This window comes from Carlito syrichta, unplaced genomic scaffold (assembly GCF_000164805.1).
Source record: "Carlito syrichta isolate Samal-C Ts95f unplaced genomic scaffold, Tarsius_syrichta-2.0.1 Scaffold305037, whole genome shotgun sequence".
In the NCBI taxonomy this organism is placed as follows: domain Eukaryota; kingdom Metazoa; phylum Chordata; class Mammalia; order Primates; family Tarsiidae; genus Carlito; species Carlito syrichta.
In genome coordinates, this window is record NW_007249133.1 from 109,837 (window position 1) to 124,280 (window position 14,444).

Below are 14,444 nucleotides of genomic sequence, written 5' to 3' on the forward strand. Positions count from 1 at the left end.
AAAAAAAAAAAAAAAAAAAGCAAAGAAAAAGGCCAAGTCATAGTAGTACAGGTGTTCTTGACCTTCTTCGGACACTATATATGTTTGTATAGGACTGAAGTGACTGCCTTGAGTTCTGTGCATGTTGAGTGGAGATGGTGGTGTAAAACTGTGGAATGCGAAATCTTACGAAGTTATATTTGATTGATTGATTGATTGAGGGCCTCACTTTGTTGTGCAGACTGGAGTGCAGTGGCATTATTGTGGCTCACTACAGTTTCAGACTCTTGGGTTGAAGCAATCCTTCTATCTCAGCCTCCTCAGTAGGTGGGACTATAGGCATGGGCCACCACGCCTTGCCAATTTTTTGGTTTTTTTGTGGAGATGAGGTCTCACTGTGTTGCCCAGGCTGGTCTCGAATTCCTGGACTCAAGCAATCTTCGCTGTGGCCTCACAAAGAACTTGGGTTACAGGCGTGAGCTGCTGCACCTGGCAGAAATTTTTAATCTACAGTATATGTAAATTTTTACACACACACACAAAAGCATATTCACTTACATAGCACTCTTTCACCTGCCTCCCTGACACCACATATACCCTAGTTAAATTTTTCCCAAACCTCCATCCATCTAAGGATTGCTCAACCCTTCAGTCTTACCACTTCCCTGAGCCACAATCTGTCCATGAGACCCTCTCCAAGTCCCTCCACTTAGATGTAATTTAAATTGGGTTGAGGTTGAGATCAGGAATGAGGAGAGTTGTTTTGTTATCAAAGCCTCATGTCAAAATATGGTGACCGCAATTTCCTTTGTTTGTACATTGGCTTCTATAAATGGACAGAGAAGCTTCAGTTTTCAAGATGGTTTGGATTTTTTGTCTTTTTCTTAATATACTGTTTCCTTCTAAAAACTAAAAAGCATTTACTTTGTTCTTAACAAGAACTTGCTTTTATTTGTTTGTCTTAGAAAGCTATACATTTACCATTTCATGTTTTTCCCTTGAGAGAAGTTGGCTTTGAGGAAAAGGTTTGGGCTCCTTGGACCTGCTTCCTTCCTTTCTTGGGAAACAGCAGAAAATAGGAGCTACCCCTTGTTCTGTTTGAGCCTTACTCAGCCCCGGCAACACACACTCCCTCGGGGTGACTGAGGGGCACAGCCCTGTGTTACTTCTTTTGTCTTCCCTTAGAATTTTACTCTCTAGCCTTGAGTTGTGACCGTTGCCAGCCAAAGTTAACAGAACGGTTAATGGTGAAAGTATCTTCTGTTGTTTTCAAGATGAGCTATATTAAAGAGCAAAGAAAAAAAGAGATACTCCTCTTTTAGCATATCAAGGAGAGCATAATATTAATAATGTTCCTTTATAGTCTTTTTTTGTAAAAATTCATCGTGATCTATGGTGATCCTTTTATTGTTTTATGTATATTGAACAAAACTGCCAAATACAATTTGTTTCAGAATTATTATAATAGCTTCCATTTATTTAGTGTATACTGTGAAGAGGCACTGTACTGGTTGCTTCACTTAAGCGATCTCTATATTTCACAAACTTGCAAAATAGGGAATCATTAGCTTCATTTCACATGCGAGAATTGAGATCAAAGAGGCTCAGTAACTTGTTCAAGGTAATCCAGAGTCATGACATGAGTATCTGATTTTATTTTGACTGTATTTATTGTATTGGTTGGAAGCATTTTCTTATTTTGCCCCCATCCATTAGGATGCATTTTACATAACATACTGTTTTCCATTTTATTCATAAAAGTTTATTTTTCAGTTTATATTGTGATACTAAATTAGTTCTATTTTCAGAACCTCTGGTGGAAATTTATTCTTTAGCAAGATTGTTCTGTGTTTTTCACAGTTTGTTGGCTTTTAAAAGATTTGTCTTTTAGTACGTCTCAGGTTAGATGCATTATTGGGTAGGGATAATTTTCTACATAAATTTGCCTAACAATAATAAAGTCATATCTAAAATTATTTTCAGGCTTAAAGTGAAGGTTTGTTTAATTGTGTTTTTAATGTCACATGATGGTTCACTTCTCCATAGAAAATACATACATTCATATCTTAATATGTGCACACACTAACAACAAAGCTTATATAATTTGTGAGCATATGTTTTGGAAGAAATTGTTCTGTGTTTCTTTTCATAAGGTTTATATTCCCTTGCATCGGGATGGAACTGATGGTCAGGCTACTGTCTATTGGAGTTTAAAGCCCTCTGGCTTGAATTCAAAAGCAGTGACCCTGGATGATATAGGTCCCTTTAATGGCTCTGTTTTGTTTCTATCTGGGCAAAGTGACACAACAATCAACATTACCGTCAAAGGTGATGATGTACCAGAAATGAATGAAACTGTAACACTTTCTCTAGACAGGTAATAACTCATTGGGTAATGTTTAGTAACAGTTGTTTGAATTCTTTTAAATAACTTTGATCTTTTGTTTTATTTCTTTTTTTCATATAAAGTAAAAAAAAAAATCAAGTAAATAGCGTTAGGCTAGCCTTCAGACTTTTCTGTTATTTGTTGATGGTTTCTGGCTAGACTGAATATAATTACATCTTTTAGTGAACTTTTACCTTGCTTTTCATTGTGAAGAAGCATTACATATGGAATTATAGAAGGTATCAGATAAATCTGAAGCATAGCTAGTATGTTGCTATGTTAACAAAAAGGCAGCAGCAAATCTGCAATGCTAGGTTAAGCAAACAGTTCTGCTGGCTTCATTTTCAACAGGAGAGAGGATTTGAGATTTTTTTTTACATTGACAGTAGTTTATTGAATGGTGAGTAAAATCAAAGCATTCATCCTCATATAATGAAATTCTCTTTTATGTGGAATTTAAACATTAAATAATATTTCTTTTCCAGAAAATAAGAAAAAACTACTTATTGTATTAGTTAGAGCACAAATTTAAGAGATACCTTTTCAGTAATGAAAAGAATTTATTTAGCTTTTCTAAGTGGGTAATTTATATTAAGAAAATTTTGCAGTCTCTAAAGAGTTTTTGTATTGTGTTTAATTGGTTTTAATGATTTTTAAACATCAAAACCAACCTTACCTACTGCAAGTCTCTTTTTGTGAAACTTGGTACATATTAGAAGGGGTTACTGTGACTTGAGGGCTTTGTATAATTCATATTTAGAAACAGTAAAATTTACAGTAAACTCAAGAGATATTTTCTATTATATTATTCAGGACTGAAGTAGTAAAAATTATTTTATATAGTCCCTGGATCTCTTTATATTTTATTACCAGCACCTTTTAGTTTTTTTTGTGTGTGTGTTTTGTCTAATCACATTTTAAAAACCTGATGAGTAGTTTATTGTTTTTATATGAAAGAATATAGAATGTAGAGAACAAATCTAGTGCATGTTCACCATTCCTTTTGTTTGTTTTCAGAACTACATTGTGTTGACTTTCTTTCTTACACAAAATATAAAACAAAACAACAACCAAAATACCAAGCAAACAAAAAAACCAAAAAGCAAAAACTAAATACAACACACCACAGACACACATGCACACAGAATCACACATACACACACACACACACACACACACACACACCCTAGATGACTTATGGTTTTAATATTTTAGAGTTAATCTTCAAGAAAGATATTTCATCTGATTTTTTAAAAAAAATCAGTAAAATATAATGAAAAGTAAATTGAAAATTGTTGTTTTATTAACATTCACCTATGTCCTTTTTTTCTTTTTTTTTTTGAGTTGGAGTCTCACTCTGTCACCCAGACTGGAGTGTAGTGGCCACTTCTGGCCACCGCACCCTCGACCTGCTGGGCTCAGGCAATCCTTCCTCCTCAGCCTTCCAAGTAGCTGGAACTACAGGCACGTGCTACCACGCCCAGCTAATTTTTGATTTATTGTAGAGATGAGGTCTCGCCTTTTTTCTTTAAATTGGGTTAACAAAGTTTCAGTGGATTACTATAGCTTTGGTTTATAATCACTGTTCATTTTTCTTTAGCTTTTTTTGCAAGATTGTCCACTGATTTAATAGTTGCTCAAACCCTTTTTTCTTTAAGTTGGGTTTGAGCAACTATTAAATCAATGTGCAATCTTGAAAAAAAAAAACTAAAGAAAAATGAACAGTGATTATAAACCCAAGCTCTAGTAATCCATTGAAACTTTGTTAGCCCAGCTGAGAGTTTCTGCTCTTAACTAAATGTTTAAAGAATGGTTTAGATTATACCTTTGCAAATTCATAGTGACTTTTCTTTATATTCTTTCAAAATAGTCATTTTAAAATCTTATAATATAAACATTTGAAATTAAATATCTTTTTAAAGTTTTTTGTTTTTATTTTTTTCTCACTCCTGTGGGTAAAAACAATACACAAGGTAGCACAAATCATAGTATAGAAAATTTCAGAAATTATTGGTTCTTTTCAAATAGAGGAAATTAGTTTAAATGTGTATTGAAGCATTTTAGTTTGATGAATGCATACTTGTATTATCTCATTTGTACATGAGTGAGAATGAGCAAAATAAACTTTGAGTGTTCAGAGACATATTTGGTTAAATAAGCATGAGAAAAATATCAGTAATTTGAAATAGCATATTTTATCAAAACCTACCTCTTAATTTTGCAATTTTTAAACAAAACTGAAATGAAAGAATACATGAATGCTAGGAAGTGTGGTTATAATACAGTAGTGCAACAAAAGGTAATTAACACTTTATTATGATACAGTTTATAATTTTTTCTTAATGTCAAATCCAAGTTCAAATTCTCTGTATTTCAACCATATATAGCAAAAGTTGCCCTGATTCTAAACAATTTATGGTGTTTTCAAATACAACACTAGTTTAAAATATTCCAGTGTGTGGTTTTCCTCAAATCAGGAGCAATTTCATGATGACAGTTAATTTCAGAAAATTTTGGATATATGTGGTATATAACCCCATATTTATAAATGGTGTATTTGACTTTAAAAATGAAGCTCAAGGCCTTTCCATTTTGACATGTACTCTTCAAGGCTTTTTGAAAATGAAATACATTGGGGATTTGGAAAAAGGTTTAGGTTGCCTGTTATAAGTTGTCCCGAAGTAAGATTTGGCACAGTTAAAAAGGTACAATGATATGGCTTCTTGGGTATGCTCCTGGACAGACGATGAAAGGTATATGAATTTCTTTGCTTACAGAGTTTTTTTTTTTTTTTTTCCCCCAAGTCAATGAACAACTGGCTTTAGATCTGAAGATGGAGATTTGGATTTTTTTCGAAACCTAATTAAAACCACTAAGTCATAATAAGTAGGGTTGAATGGAATTTGCTCAGCTGCTGCGGTTTGTGGGCATGCACAGCGCTTGGCAGGCACAGTGGGTGCAGGAGGTCTGGGGAGGAAAGTCTTGAATAGGCTGTGACATGCCAGCCGGCCATGGGGTCATCGTCCAGAAGTGGGAACTGCAGAACCTCTTGCTAGCACTTGTCAATAGCAAAGAACCCGGGGTGCAGGATTCCCAGAAAGTGAACATTACTAGCTCTTGGGAAGAAAGAAAAAAAAAAAAAGAGAAAGACTTTCTTTAGCGTTATTTTTCCCTTGCCATTCTACATTTCTAGCAGTACTTGTGAGATTTTGGCAAGTGTGCCCTGCTTCTTTTGCCCGCTCCCACACTTCTTTCTTTGTTGACAGGGTAGAAACGGAAAGGTTTGTTGTGTATTTCGGGTAAGTGAACAAGATAACGCCTTGTTTTTGGTGATTCGGCATTTTGCTTTGCGAGTGACTGTTTTCACACAAGGCTGCCCTCTGCATGATAACAGGTCTTGTGGAATTTTGCTTGTGCACCTGGCTGTGCGTGTTTTGTGTGCAGTTTCATTTTCTAATGATAAAGGGGAACGTCTGTGAAGTTATTTATTTATTTTTGGTCCTAAGAGTTTTAAGCTGTGGATGCGTGTAAAATATTTGATAAAAAGTTTGAAATTTTTAACTCGCTTTGTAGTTTACATACAGAGAACAGTTGTTGTGCCCTGCTTGTGAAATTCTTACCCAACATCTTTTATGAATCTTGTTATTTGTTTAACTGACAATGAACTCTTCCTTTGGTTTTTCTGATTGCATCTAGGCAATTTCTTGCTTGTATCTCAGTGTTGTATATTGAACTTTTCATTTTATATTAGGGTAGCGTACCTTAAGAAAGTTTATAAATAAATTCATTTATTGAATGCTTAGAAATGATTTGTATATTTTGCATTTTGATCTAGTTTTCTTGTCTTCTAGCTTATATAACATAAGCAGTTTTAATGAATACATTTTAATGAGATATTGATATAAATGGGAAAATTTGCTATGAAAATCTTATGACTGTTATTAACAATGTAATAATTAACTCTCCTATTATTTGAACTCTCCTGTGGTCAATAGCATGCTAGGTATTGATTGTCAGATTTGTAAAAGCTAATTAGGGATGGATGTTAATTTAGATTCTCTATTACATAGGGAGTGAGCTGTCTGCCACATATTTCTACATATTCATCAGTTTCATTGTGATTTTGACATATGATCATGAGTTTTTTTTGGTTCAGAAGGAAGTAATGTTTGGAAAGGTTTAGAAGTGCTTGTAGGATTGAGAATTTGTAAGATCCTGCTGGCTTTTAAACCCCCAGAACCTTGCAGTCCAAGTCCCTGATCATTCTATTTACACACTGAACATTAAAACCAGAAATTAAAAAAAATTTTTTGTTATAATGTGTTCTTTTGTGAGATGTGTAGGAATTGTCATAACATGTCATGTATCTGGGACCCATTCTATTTCTTTTTTCTTAGATGTCCTATATTTTATACTAAAAGAATTAATGCATGAGGTTAAAATTATGGTGAAGAGAAAGAATTAAAGCTACAAAGTGTCCCTAAAATCTAATCATAATTGTGGTTTTTTTTAATCAATGTGGCTTGCTTTAGTCCATGTAATTATCTATCTTTTATATACCCTTATTCAGTATAATCTTATGTAATGAGCTTTTTAAAAAAGAAATTCAAGTGTATGTAAAACTAAAACACTTTTGTTTTAAGATATGTTCTGACTGCATTTTATAAATTAAATTTTTCTAAAAGTGGAGTCAAATCTGTAGGTTTTAATACCTTATATAAATAAAATATATGTATAACCTTCTGTTACCGTATTCTTGGTATAATATGCAGTGTTTAGTTTCATCCTCATGAAAATATATATAATTAATTCAGAAATAAAAGTTCTTCCGTAACTGTTATGTGTAAAACTGTTTTGATCTTAAATTTACTTTAACACAGGTAAATTCACTTTAAGGTCTAGTTCCCAATAACCTTCCTTTTTATTATCTGGAAAAGTTGTCAATATTGCCTGCAAAATTCAGATATAAGACTCTAAGTAGTGTGTGCCTTTTTTCCTCCCTGACTTCTCCAGGGTAAATGTGGAAAATCAAGTGTTGAAATCTGGATATACTAGCCGGGACCTAATTATATTGGAAAATGATGATCCTGGAGGGATTTTTGAATTTTCTCCTGCTTCCAGAGGACCCTATGTTATAAAAGTAAGTAGAAACAAAACTTCCATTTATTCGGTGCTCACAACTTCAGAAGAGTCAGCACAAAGGATTTTTAACGTGCGTGTGTGTGAGTGTGTGTGTTTTCTTTTTTTAAAGGAAGGAGAATCTGTAGAGCTCCACATCACCAGATCGAGGGGGGCACTTGTTAAGCAGTTTCTACACTACCTAATCGAGCCAAAAGATAGCAATGAATTCTATGGAAACATGGGGGTGCTAGAATTCAAACCTGGAGAGAGAGAGATAGTGATCACCTTGCTAGCAAGATTGGATGGGATACCAGAGGTATGAGGTTTTATTTTTTCCTTGTGTTTTATTTTGGAAGGTTGATAGTATCTGGTACATTATGAAGGCAAATATTTTGTACATTAGCAAGAAGACAGAGGACAGAAGTGAGCAAGAAAGGATTGAGAAGAATTTAGATTTGGGAAAAGAAAAAAAAGAAGCTGGGCCAGATATAGTGTCTCACACTTGTTATCCTAGCACTTTGGGAGGCTGAGGTGGGAGGATAGCTTGGGCTTAGGCGTTCGAGACCAGCCTGGGCAACATAGTGAGACCTCATCGTTACAAAAAACCAAAAAATTAGTCAGACATGGTGGCGTGCACCTGTAGTCCTCGTTACTAGGAAGACTGAGGTGGAAGGATTGCTTGAGTCCAGGAGGTCGACACTGTGGTGAAGTGTGATCATGCCACTGCACTCCAGCCTGGGCGACAAGAAGTGAGACACTGACTCAAAACAAAACCAAACAAAAACTAAAATAAAGTAAGACGTATTCAACTTAAGAGTGGTGTAGTTTAGTCCTATATAATAAAACACCAAATAAGCAGACTTTCAGTGTATTTTTGTCCTACATAATGAAATATCAGTCAGACTTTCAGCATGTGACCAACTTTCATCTCCTATTGGTTTTATTTATATTGACTTATTTTATGTAATCTGTACTGGCTGTAACTTTTTTTCTGAGTTAGAGTCTTACTGTGTCGCCCAGGCTGGAGTACAGTGGCACGCTCACAGCCACCGTAGCCTTGACCTGCTGGGCTCAGCCAATCCTTCCGCCTCAGCCTTCCAAGTCTCTGGAACTACAGGCATATGCTATCATGCCCAGCTTATTTTTTGATTTATTGTAGAGATGAGGTCTCACCAAGTTGCCCAGGTTGGTCTTGGACCTCTGAGCTCAGGCAATCCTTTCACCTTGGCCTGCCAAAGTGCTGAGATTATAGGCTTGAGCAACTGCACCCGGCCTGGCTGAAATTTTAATGGCGTGGTTTTGAGTGGAAGACATTTTGTTATAATTTTACTTTACTAGAAGAAAAAATTTAAATTTTATATGACTAGAACGAGGTATAATTCATCAATGCATATGTAGCCGTTAAATTAACTTTATTTTACTTAGTCTTGGAAGTGTAAATGACTAGATCACAATAGTAACATCCGATCTTCTTGCGATTTTAGAATGGTATCATTGTTTATCTTTTTCATTTTTGGACAGTGTATGTGTATATCTAGTATTTCTCTTAATTGATAGAAGAATGTTAAAAATATTTTAGGAATAACATCAGCTCTTTTGTCCTCTCAGTGAGTTGTACATTTCTGAAAAATTGAATGTCTTCATATTCTTGAATGTTGATAGTTTTCATTTGCTGTGAACTTACCAGCTTTCCGTTGTTCCTGCTTTGACTTGTCCGTTTTAGTTGGATGAACACTACTGGGTGGTCCTCAGTAGCCATGGGGAACGGGAGAGCAAGCTGGGAAGTGCCACCGTGGTCAACATCACGATTCTGAAAAACGATGACCCTCATGGGATCCTTGAATTTGTTTCTGATGATCTAATTGTGACAATAGATGAAAGCAAAGGAGATGATATCTGCAGTGGTAATTTATCCTGTTTCTTAGATTGTGAATTTGTTTTTACATGTTTAACTTCAACCACCTTCCAAGTACTCTCCGTTTGATGCAGTACACCTATCAAGATGCTTTTTCCACTGCTCAAAACAGTTTTAGCTTGTCAATTTTGAGGCCTGTTAGTGCTTCTGCCATTTTTTGTTTCACTTCTTCCACATCAGCAAAAACGTTTCCCTTTGAGAACTTTTTCATCTGGGGGAAACAAAAAAGAAAAGTATTTTCAGGGTGAGATCAGGTGAATGGGGAAGGTGGGGCAAGGAGATCATGCCATTTTTTTGTCATAAACTGCTGAACACTCAGTGCAGTGTGGGCAGGTGCGCTTGTGAATCACCCATCATGAAATGGACAAACATGTTGAAGGAATCTCAAAAAAAAAAAAAAAATCACTGAAGCCAAACACAGCCTCTCACAAGAATGCTAGCTGGTACATTGATGCCGCTGGGACCTCGCCCTCCAAAAAATAATTCCGGGTTTGTTTTTTTTTTTTGGTGATCTCCCACATATTTTTGTTTCCTGAAGAAGAAATATAATCATTTTTTCATTTATTTCTTTAATAACTAGTTATTTTCAGTTGTCTATTCTACCATAGAAATTACATGTAGTGCAGAAATTTGTCTTTCAAAATATCATATTTAGTATCACTGTATTTCTTACATAGGATTGGGATGACACTGATGACTTCAAAATATAACTGATGACTTCAATTATACATATTCTGATTTCGATTAACCAGATGCAGTACAGCTCAAACACTAAAGACTGAGTACTGTCAAAGGGATAACTATCTATCTATCTATCTATCTATCTATTTATCTATCTATCTATCTATTTTTATGAGTCGGGGTTTCACTCTGTTGCCCAGGCTGGAGTGCAGTGACACGCTTACGGCCACTGCAGCCTCGACCTTCTGGACTCAGGTGATCCTTCTGCCTCAGCCTTCCTCATGCCTCAGCTGAAACTACAGGCATGTGCCACCACGCCTGGCTAATTTTTCTTAATTTATTGTAGAGGCGAGGTCTCACCAAGTTGCCCAGGCTCAGGCAATCCTCTTGCCTCAGCCTCCCAAAGTGCTGGGATTACAGGCATGAGCCACTGTGCTTGGCCAGGGATAACTTTAAAACTAAGAGTTACTGCTGTAGAATGATTGCAGTGGCAGGAAATGAGACATATTTTATTTTTAGAACAGTGTCTATCTGGGTAAGAAAATCTCTCTTGAGTGTGCAGCTTTCTATAACTGCCTTTAGCAGATCTCCCTATAGGACTTTATGGGGTGAACCTCATTAATCCTCATTCTGTTTCCCAGGCCGAATGTCTTTTAAAATCCCAAACTGGGACAGAGAAGATTGAGTCCATTTATTTTATTAGTAGTATACCCACAGAGGTAGGAATTGGCTAGTATATTTTTATATGTATCTTGGAGGCTGTGTGACGCAAATAATTGGCTTTTATTAAGAAAAGGTGTCAATTTTACTTTTTTAATTTGAGTAATTTCTTTACTTGTTTTAAAGTTGTTTAATACATATTCACGTGCATTATACACGTTTGTATTTCACAGCTATTTATGGTGTAATAAGAAATCGAGGCAACTTTGGTGATGTTAGTGTATCGTGGGTGGTTAGTCCGGACTTTACAGAAGATGTATTTCCGGTGCAAGGGACTCTTTTCTTTGGAGATCAGGAGTTTTCAAAAAATATCACCATTTACTCCCTTCCAGACGAGGTAAATGTTGCATATATAACTCTCTGCTGCTTTACTTGTAGTTGATTAATAATTATTTTTATTAGCTAATTAGACTTGTGGTAATAAATATATTTTGTGATAAAAGTATGTGATAAAGAACTCAGGTACGATAGTGTCTGACTACAAGCCAAAAAAACAGTAGTATTTTTTGGTTCACCTGAGGGCATGTTGGCCTCTTAGTACTGAGAGTGGTCAGTGACATGGTTCATGGGTTCATATCAAGGACTCTCAGCTTTGGGAGACTTTAGACCCTTGGCTTGCACTTAGGTAGGCCTTTTGAAGACAAGGCCATCTACCAGGTGTCCTGTGTGTGCTCTTAGAATCAGGACACTGGGCCATATGGGTCATGGATCCAGCACGGTGTTTCTTCTTTTTGATAGTAAACAGAAAGACCTTAGTAACAGCAAGAAGTAAACCTTTCTGAGGGGAGTGGCACTTTGAACAGCTGTGTAGGCCTGTCCCCTTTCCCTCAGATCCATCCTTTGAGAGATGCAGTGTCAGCACCTTTCTGTTTTAGGGAGAAGAGGGCACCAGTTCACATGGATGAGGTGAAGTAGAAAACGTGTCCAACTGGGGATTCATTTAGACTCAAAGATGGGGGAAATCTCATCTTGTTAGGACACGGGAGTGAGGTCTTGATGACCCATTCACATTGAATCTCACCAAGGTTTGGGAGAGGCCAGTTGAGCTTTGGTTACTATTATGAGCTTCGTTCTAGTTTAAAAAGCTGATTTTCTGTTGCTTTTAAAAATAAACGTTTCCCATTTTTTAATAGAAATAATATGAGCTATGTGGCATATCTATGTTTAGCTTAAATAAGGTGAAATATCTATATTTCTATTACATTTTATAGTTAGTCAAAATGAAGTGGCTCTTTGGATGAATGAACATTAATAAACAATTTGTGGGAGGTGGGAAGGGGCTGAATCTCACTTGAATATTTTAGGGAGGTTCTGCCTCAGACATGGAAGTGAATACTGGTGCTATTAATGGAGCTTTTTAAGAAGAGAAACAGTAATTTAGGAATATGTAACATAATTATATGTATAACTCACCCGACTTAAATAAACATGTCACATTTTCCAAAAGATTCCAGAGGAAATGGAAGAATTCACCATTATCCTGCTTAATGCCACTGGAGGAGCCAGTGTGGGAAACAGGACCACAGCAGTTCTGAGGATTAGAAGAAATGACGACCCTATTTATTTTGCAGGTGGTATCATATCTCACCGCAGTGAATTGCATCTTTTTAAAAATAGTATATATATGGTTTTAAATACTTTTCTTAGCTGAACATTTTCAATGAAGTGCAATTGATGCTTGTTTAAATATGTTTTCATGATTGGCTTGATAATTGCCATTCAGTCTGCTTGAAGTTTTAACAAATATTTTTTAAAGTTCTTCTGAAGCAAAGGAAATAAACTAAGTATGTTTTGTTAGTTTTATTTCCCCCTTTCAAATTCTGAGGTATTTTCTTTCCTTTGTTCAGAAAAGAACGCTCTTCCCTGTGATTTATTCTAATACACAGTTATTTGGTTCAGGGAGGGCCTGATGGGTGGCCATTTGCAATCATAACTAATATAGAATGGGAATACTAACTAGGGCTTCTTCATTTTCATGTTAATGATAAAAATGAAGAACTGCCTTCTGCCTCTGAGGCATCTTTTAATTTTACTTATGACACTTAATTGATATCTGATATTTTTCTTGAAACTTTTGGTAAGCTGTACATAGGGCAGTCTTAAAAATTATTTATTATTTAATTTTGGAGTGGGACTGGGTTATAAAAAGATAACTTACCTATGCAGGAATCTGTTAAACCTCTTAAATTTTATTGATTCGTATTCATGAATTAGCCTTATACAGAACCTTCTGTTAACTGCTGTGGTAAAAATAAAACATAAGATAAAAGAGAAAAAGACTAAAAAAATGAAAATAAAACATAAGATATCTGGGCCTGTTCTGAAGGAACTTACACACCTCAACTTAGAAATGAGGTTTATGAAACAGTAGGCAGAGGATTTGAAAGAACATAATTGACTGACAAATTAGGTGTTGAGATAATTGGTTTTATGGGAATTAAGACAAGGAAGAGGCCACTGACTATTGGAGTAATCAGAGGGACCTCAGGTCAGAGTTGGGGATAGGACTGATCCTTTTACAAAGATAGTAGAGGGCTTGTGGAGGGGCAGGAGATGTGCACTGTGATCTAAAAATGTGGGTGGAATCAGAAATGCTCACACTTCCTTCCTTGTGGATGTTTCAGAACCTCGTGTTGTGAGAGTTCAGGAAGGGGAGACTGTCAACTTCACCGTTCTCAGAAATGGGTCTGTCGATGTTACCTGCACTGTCCACTACGCAACCATGGATGGGAAGGCTACTGCAAGAGAGGGAGACTTCGTTCTCCTTGACAAAGGAGGAACACTTGTTTTTGAGGCTGGGAGTCGAGAGCAGCTCATATCTGTGTTTGTGAATGAAGACGGTATTCCAGAAACCGATGAGCCCTTTTATATAGTCCTCTTTAATTCAACAGGTAAAAAAAAGTACACTTTCATGGCAGCTCTGCTGTTTCTGTGCTTTGTTAAGAAGTCCTGAAGCACTACTGTCCAATAGTAGTGACAGGTAGTACTTGGCTGTCTTCTGTGACTGTTTAAGAGCAGAATTGTTCGTTTCATTGCTTTCTGGAGGAATGGGGTGAAGAATGTATGTGTAGAACCTTCAAGTACCTGGCACACTCTATGACAATGTTTTTAACCTTTTTTTCACAATATGGCACAAATAGAAAATTCTGATATTATATGTAAGGAAGAGAACTTACAGCTAAAATAATGGGCCTTGGAAATGTGGCTTCCTAGGATCTTTTGTGGTCACCCAGTGACTTAGGGATTACTCTCTTGTAACTCTTTTTCCTTGGAGCAGGAGGCTGGCACACTTATTTGGGGAGCTTGCTTCTGTAGGCAGCTGACCTCTGCTGCTGTTTGATAATTCTCTGGGGTGTACCCAAAAGGAATGACAATTGGCAAGAGAAGAAGATGTGCTCTTACTTCTCCATACTGTAAATGAACCTGGGTGTTTTGACCCCATTGGTTGGACTAAATGCCTTGACCCTCACATTTAGTAAATTGGAAAGGCTATGGCTTCTCTTGATAATTATTTATTTATTTATTTATTTATTTTTTGAGTTGGAGTCTCACTCTGTCGCCCAGACTGGAAGTGCAGTGGCCACTCCTGGCCACTGTAGCCTCGACCTGCTGGGCTCCGGCGATCCTTCTGCCTCAGCCTTC

At 36.3% G+C, this 14,444-nt stretch overlaps 1 protein-coding gene across 1 annotated transcript in view; it reads left to right on the plus strand.

Moving 5' to 3' along the window:
* Positions 1–14,444, plus strand: part of ADGRV1 (adhesion G protein-coupled receptor V1) — a 555,854-nt gene that overhangs the window by 19,816 nt on the left and 521,594 nt on the right. The window contains exons 10-16 of the mRNA XM_008061062.2: positions 2,133–2,356; positions 7,379–7,505; positions 7,617–7,802; positions 9,210–9,390; positions 10,976–11,139; positions 12,250–12,373; positions 13,427–13,693. Coding sequence (XP_008059253.2) covers positions 2,133–2,356; positions 7,379–7,505; positions 7,617–7,802; positions 9,210–9,390; positions 10,976–11,139; positions 12,250–12,373; positions 13,427–13,693 — 1,273 coding nt within the window. The remainder of the gene's footprint in view (positions 1–2,132; positions 2,357–7,378; positions 7,506–7,616; positions 7,803–9,209; positions 9,391–10,975; positions 11,140–12,249; positions 12,374–13,426; positions 13,694–14,444) is intronic.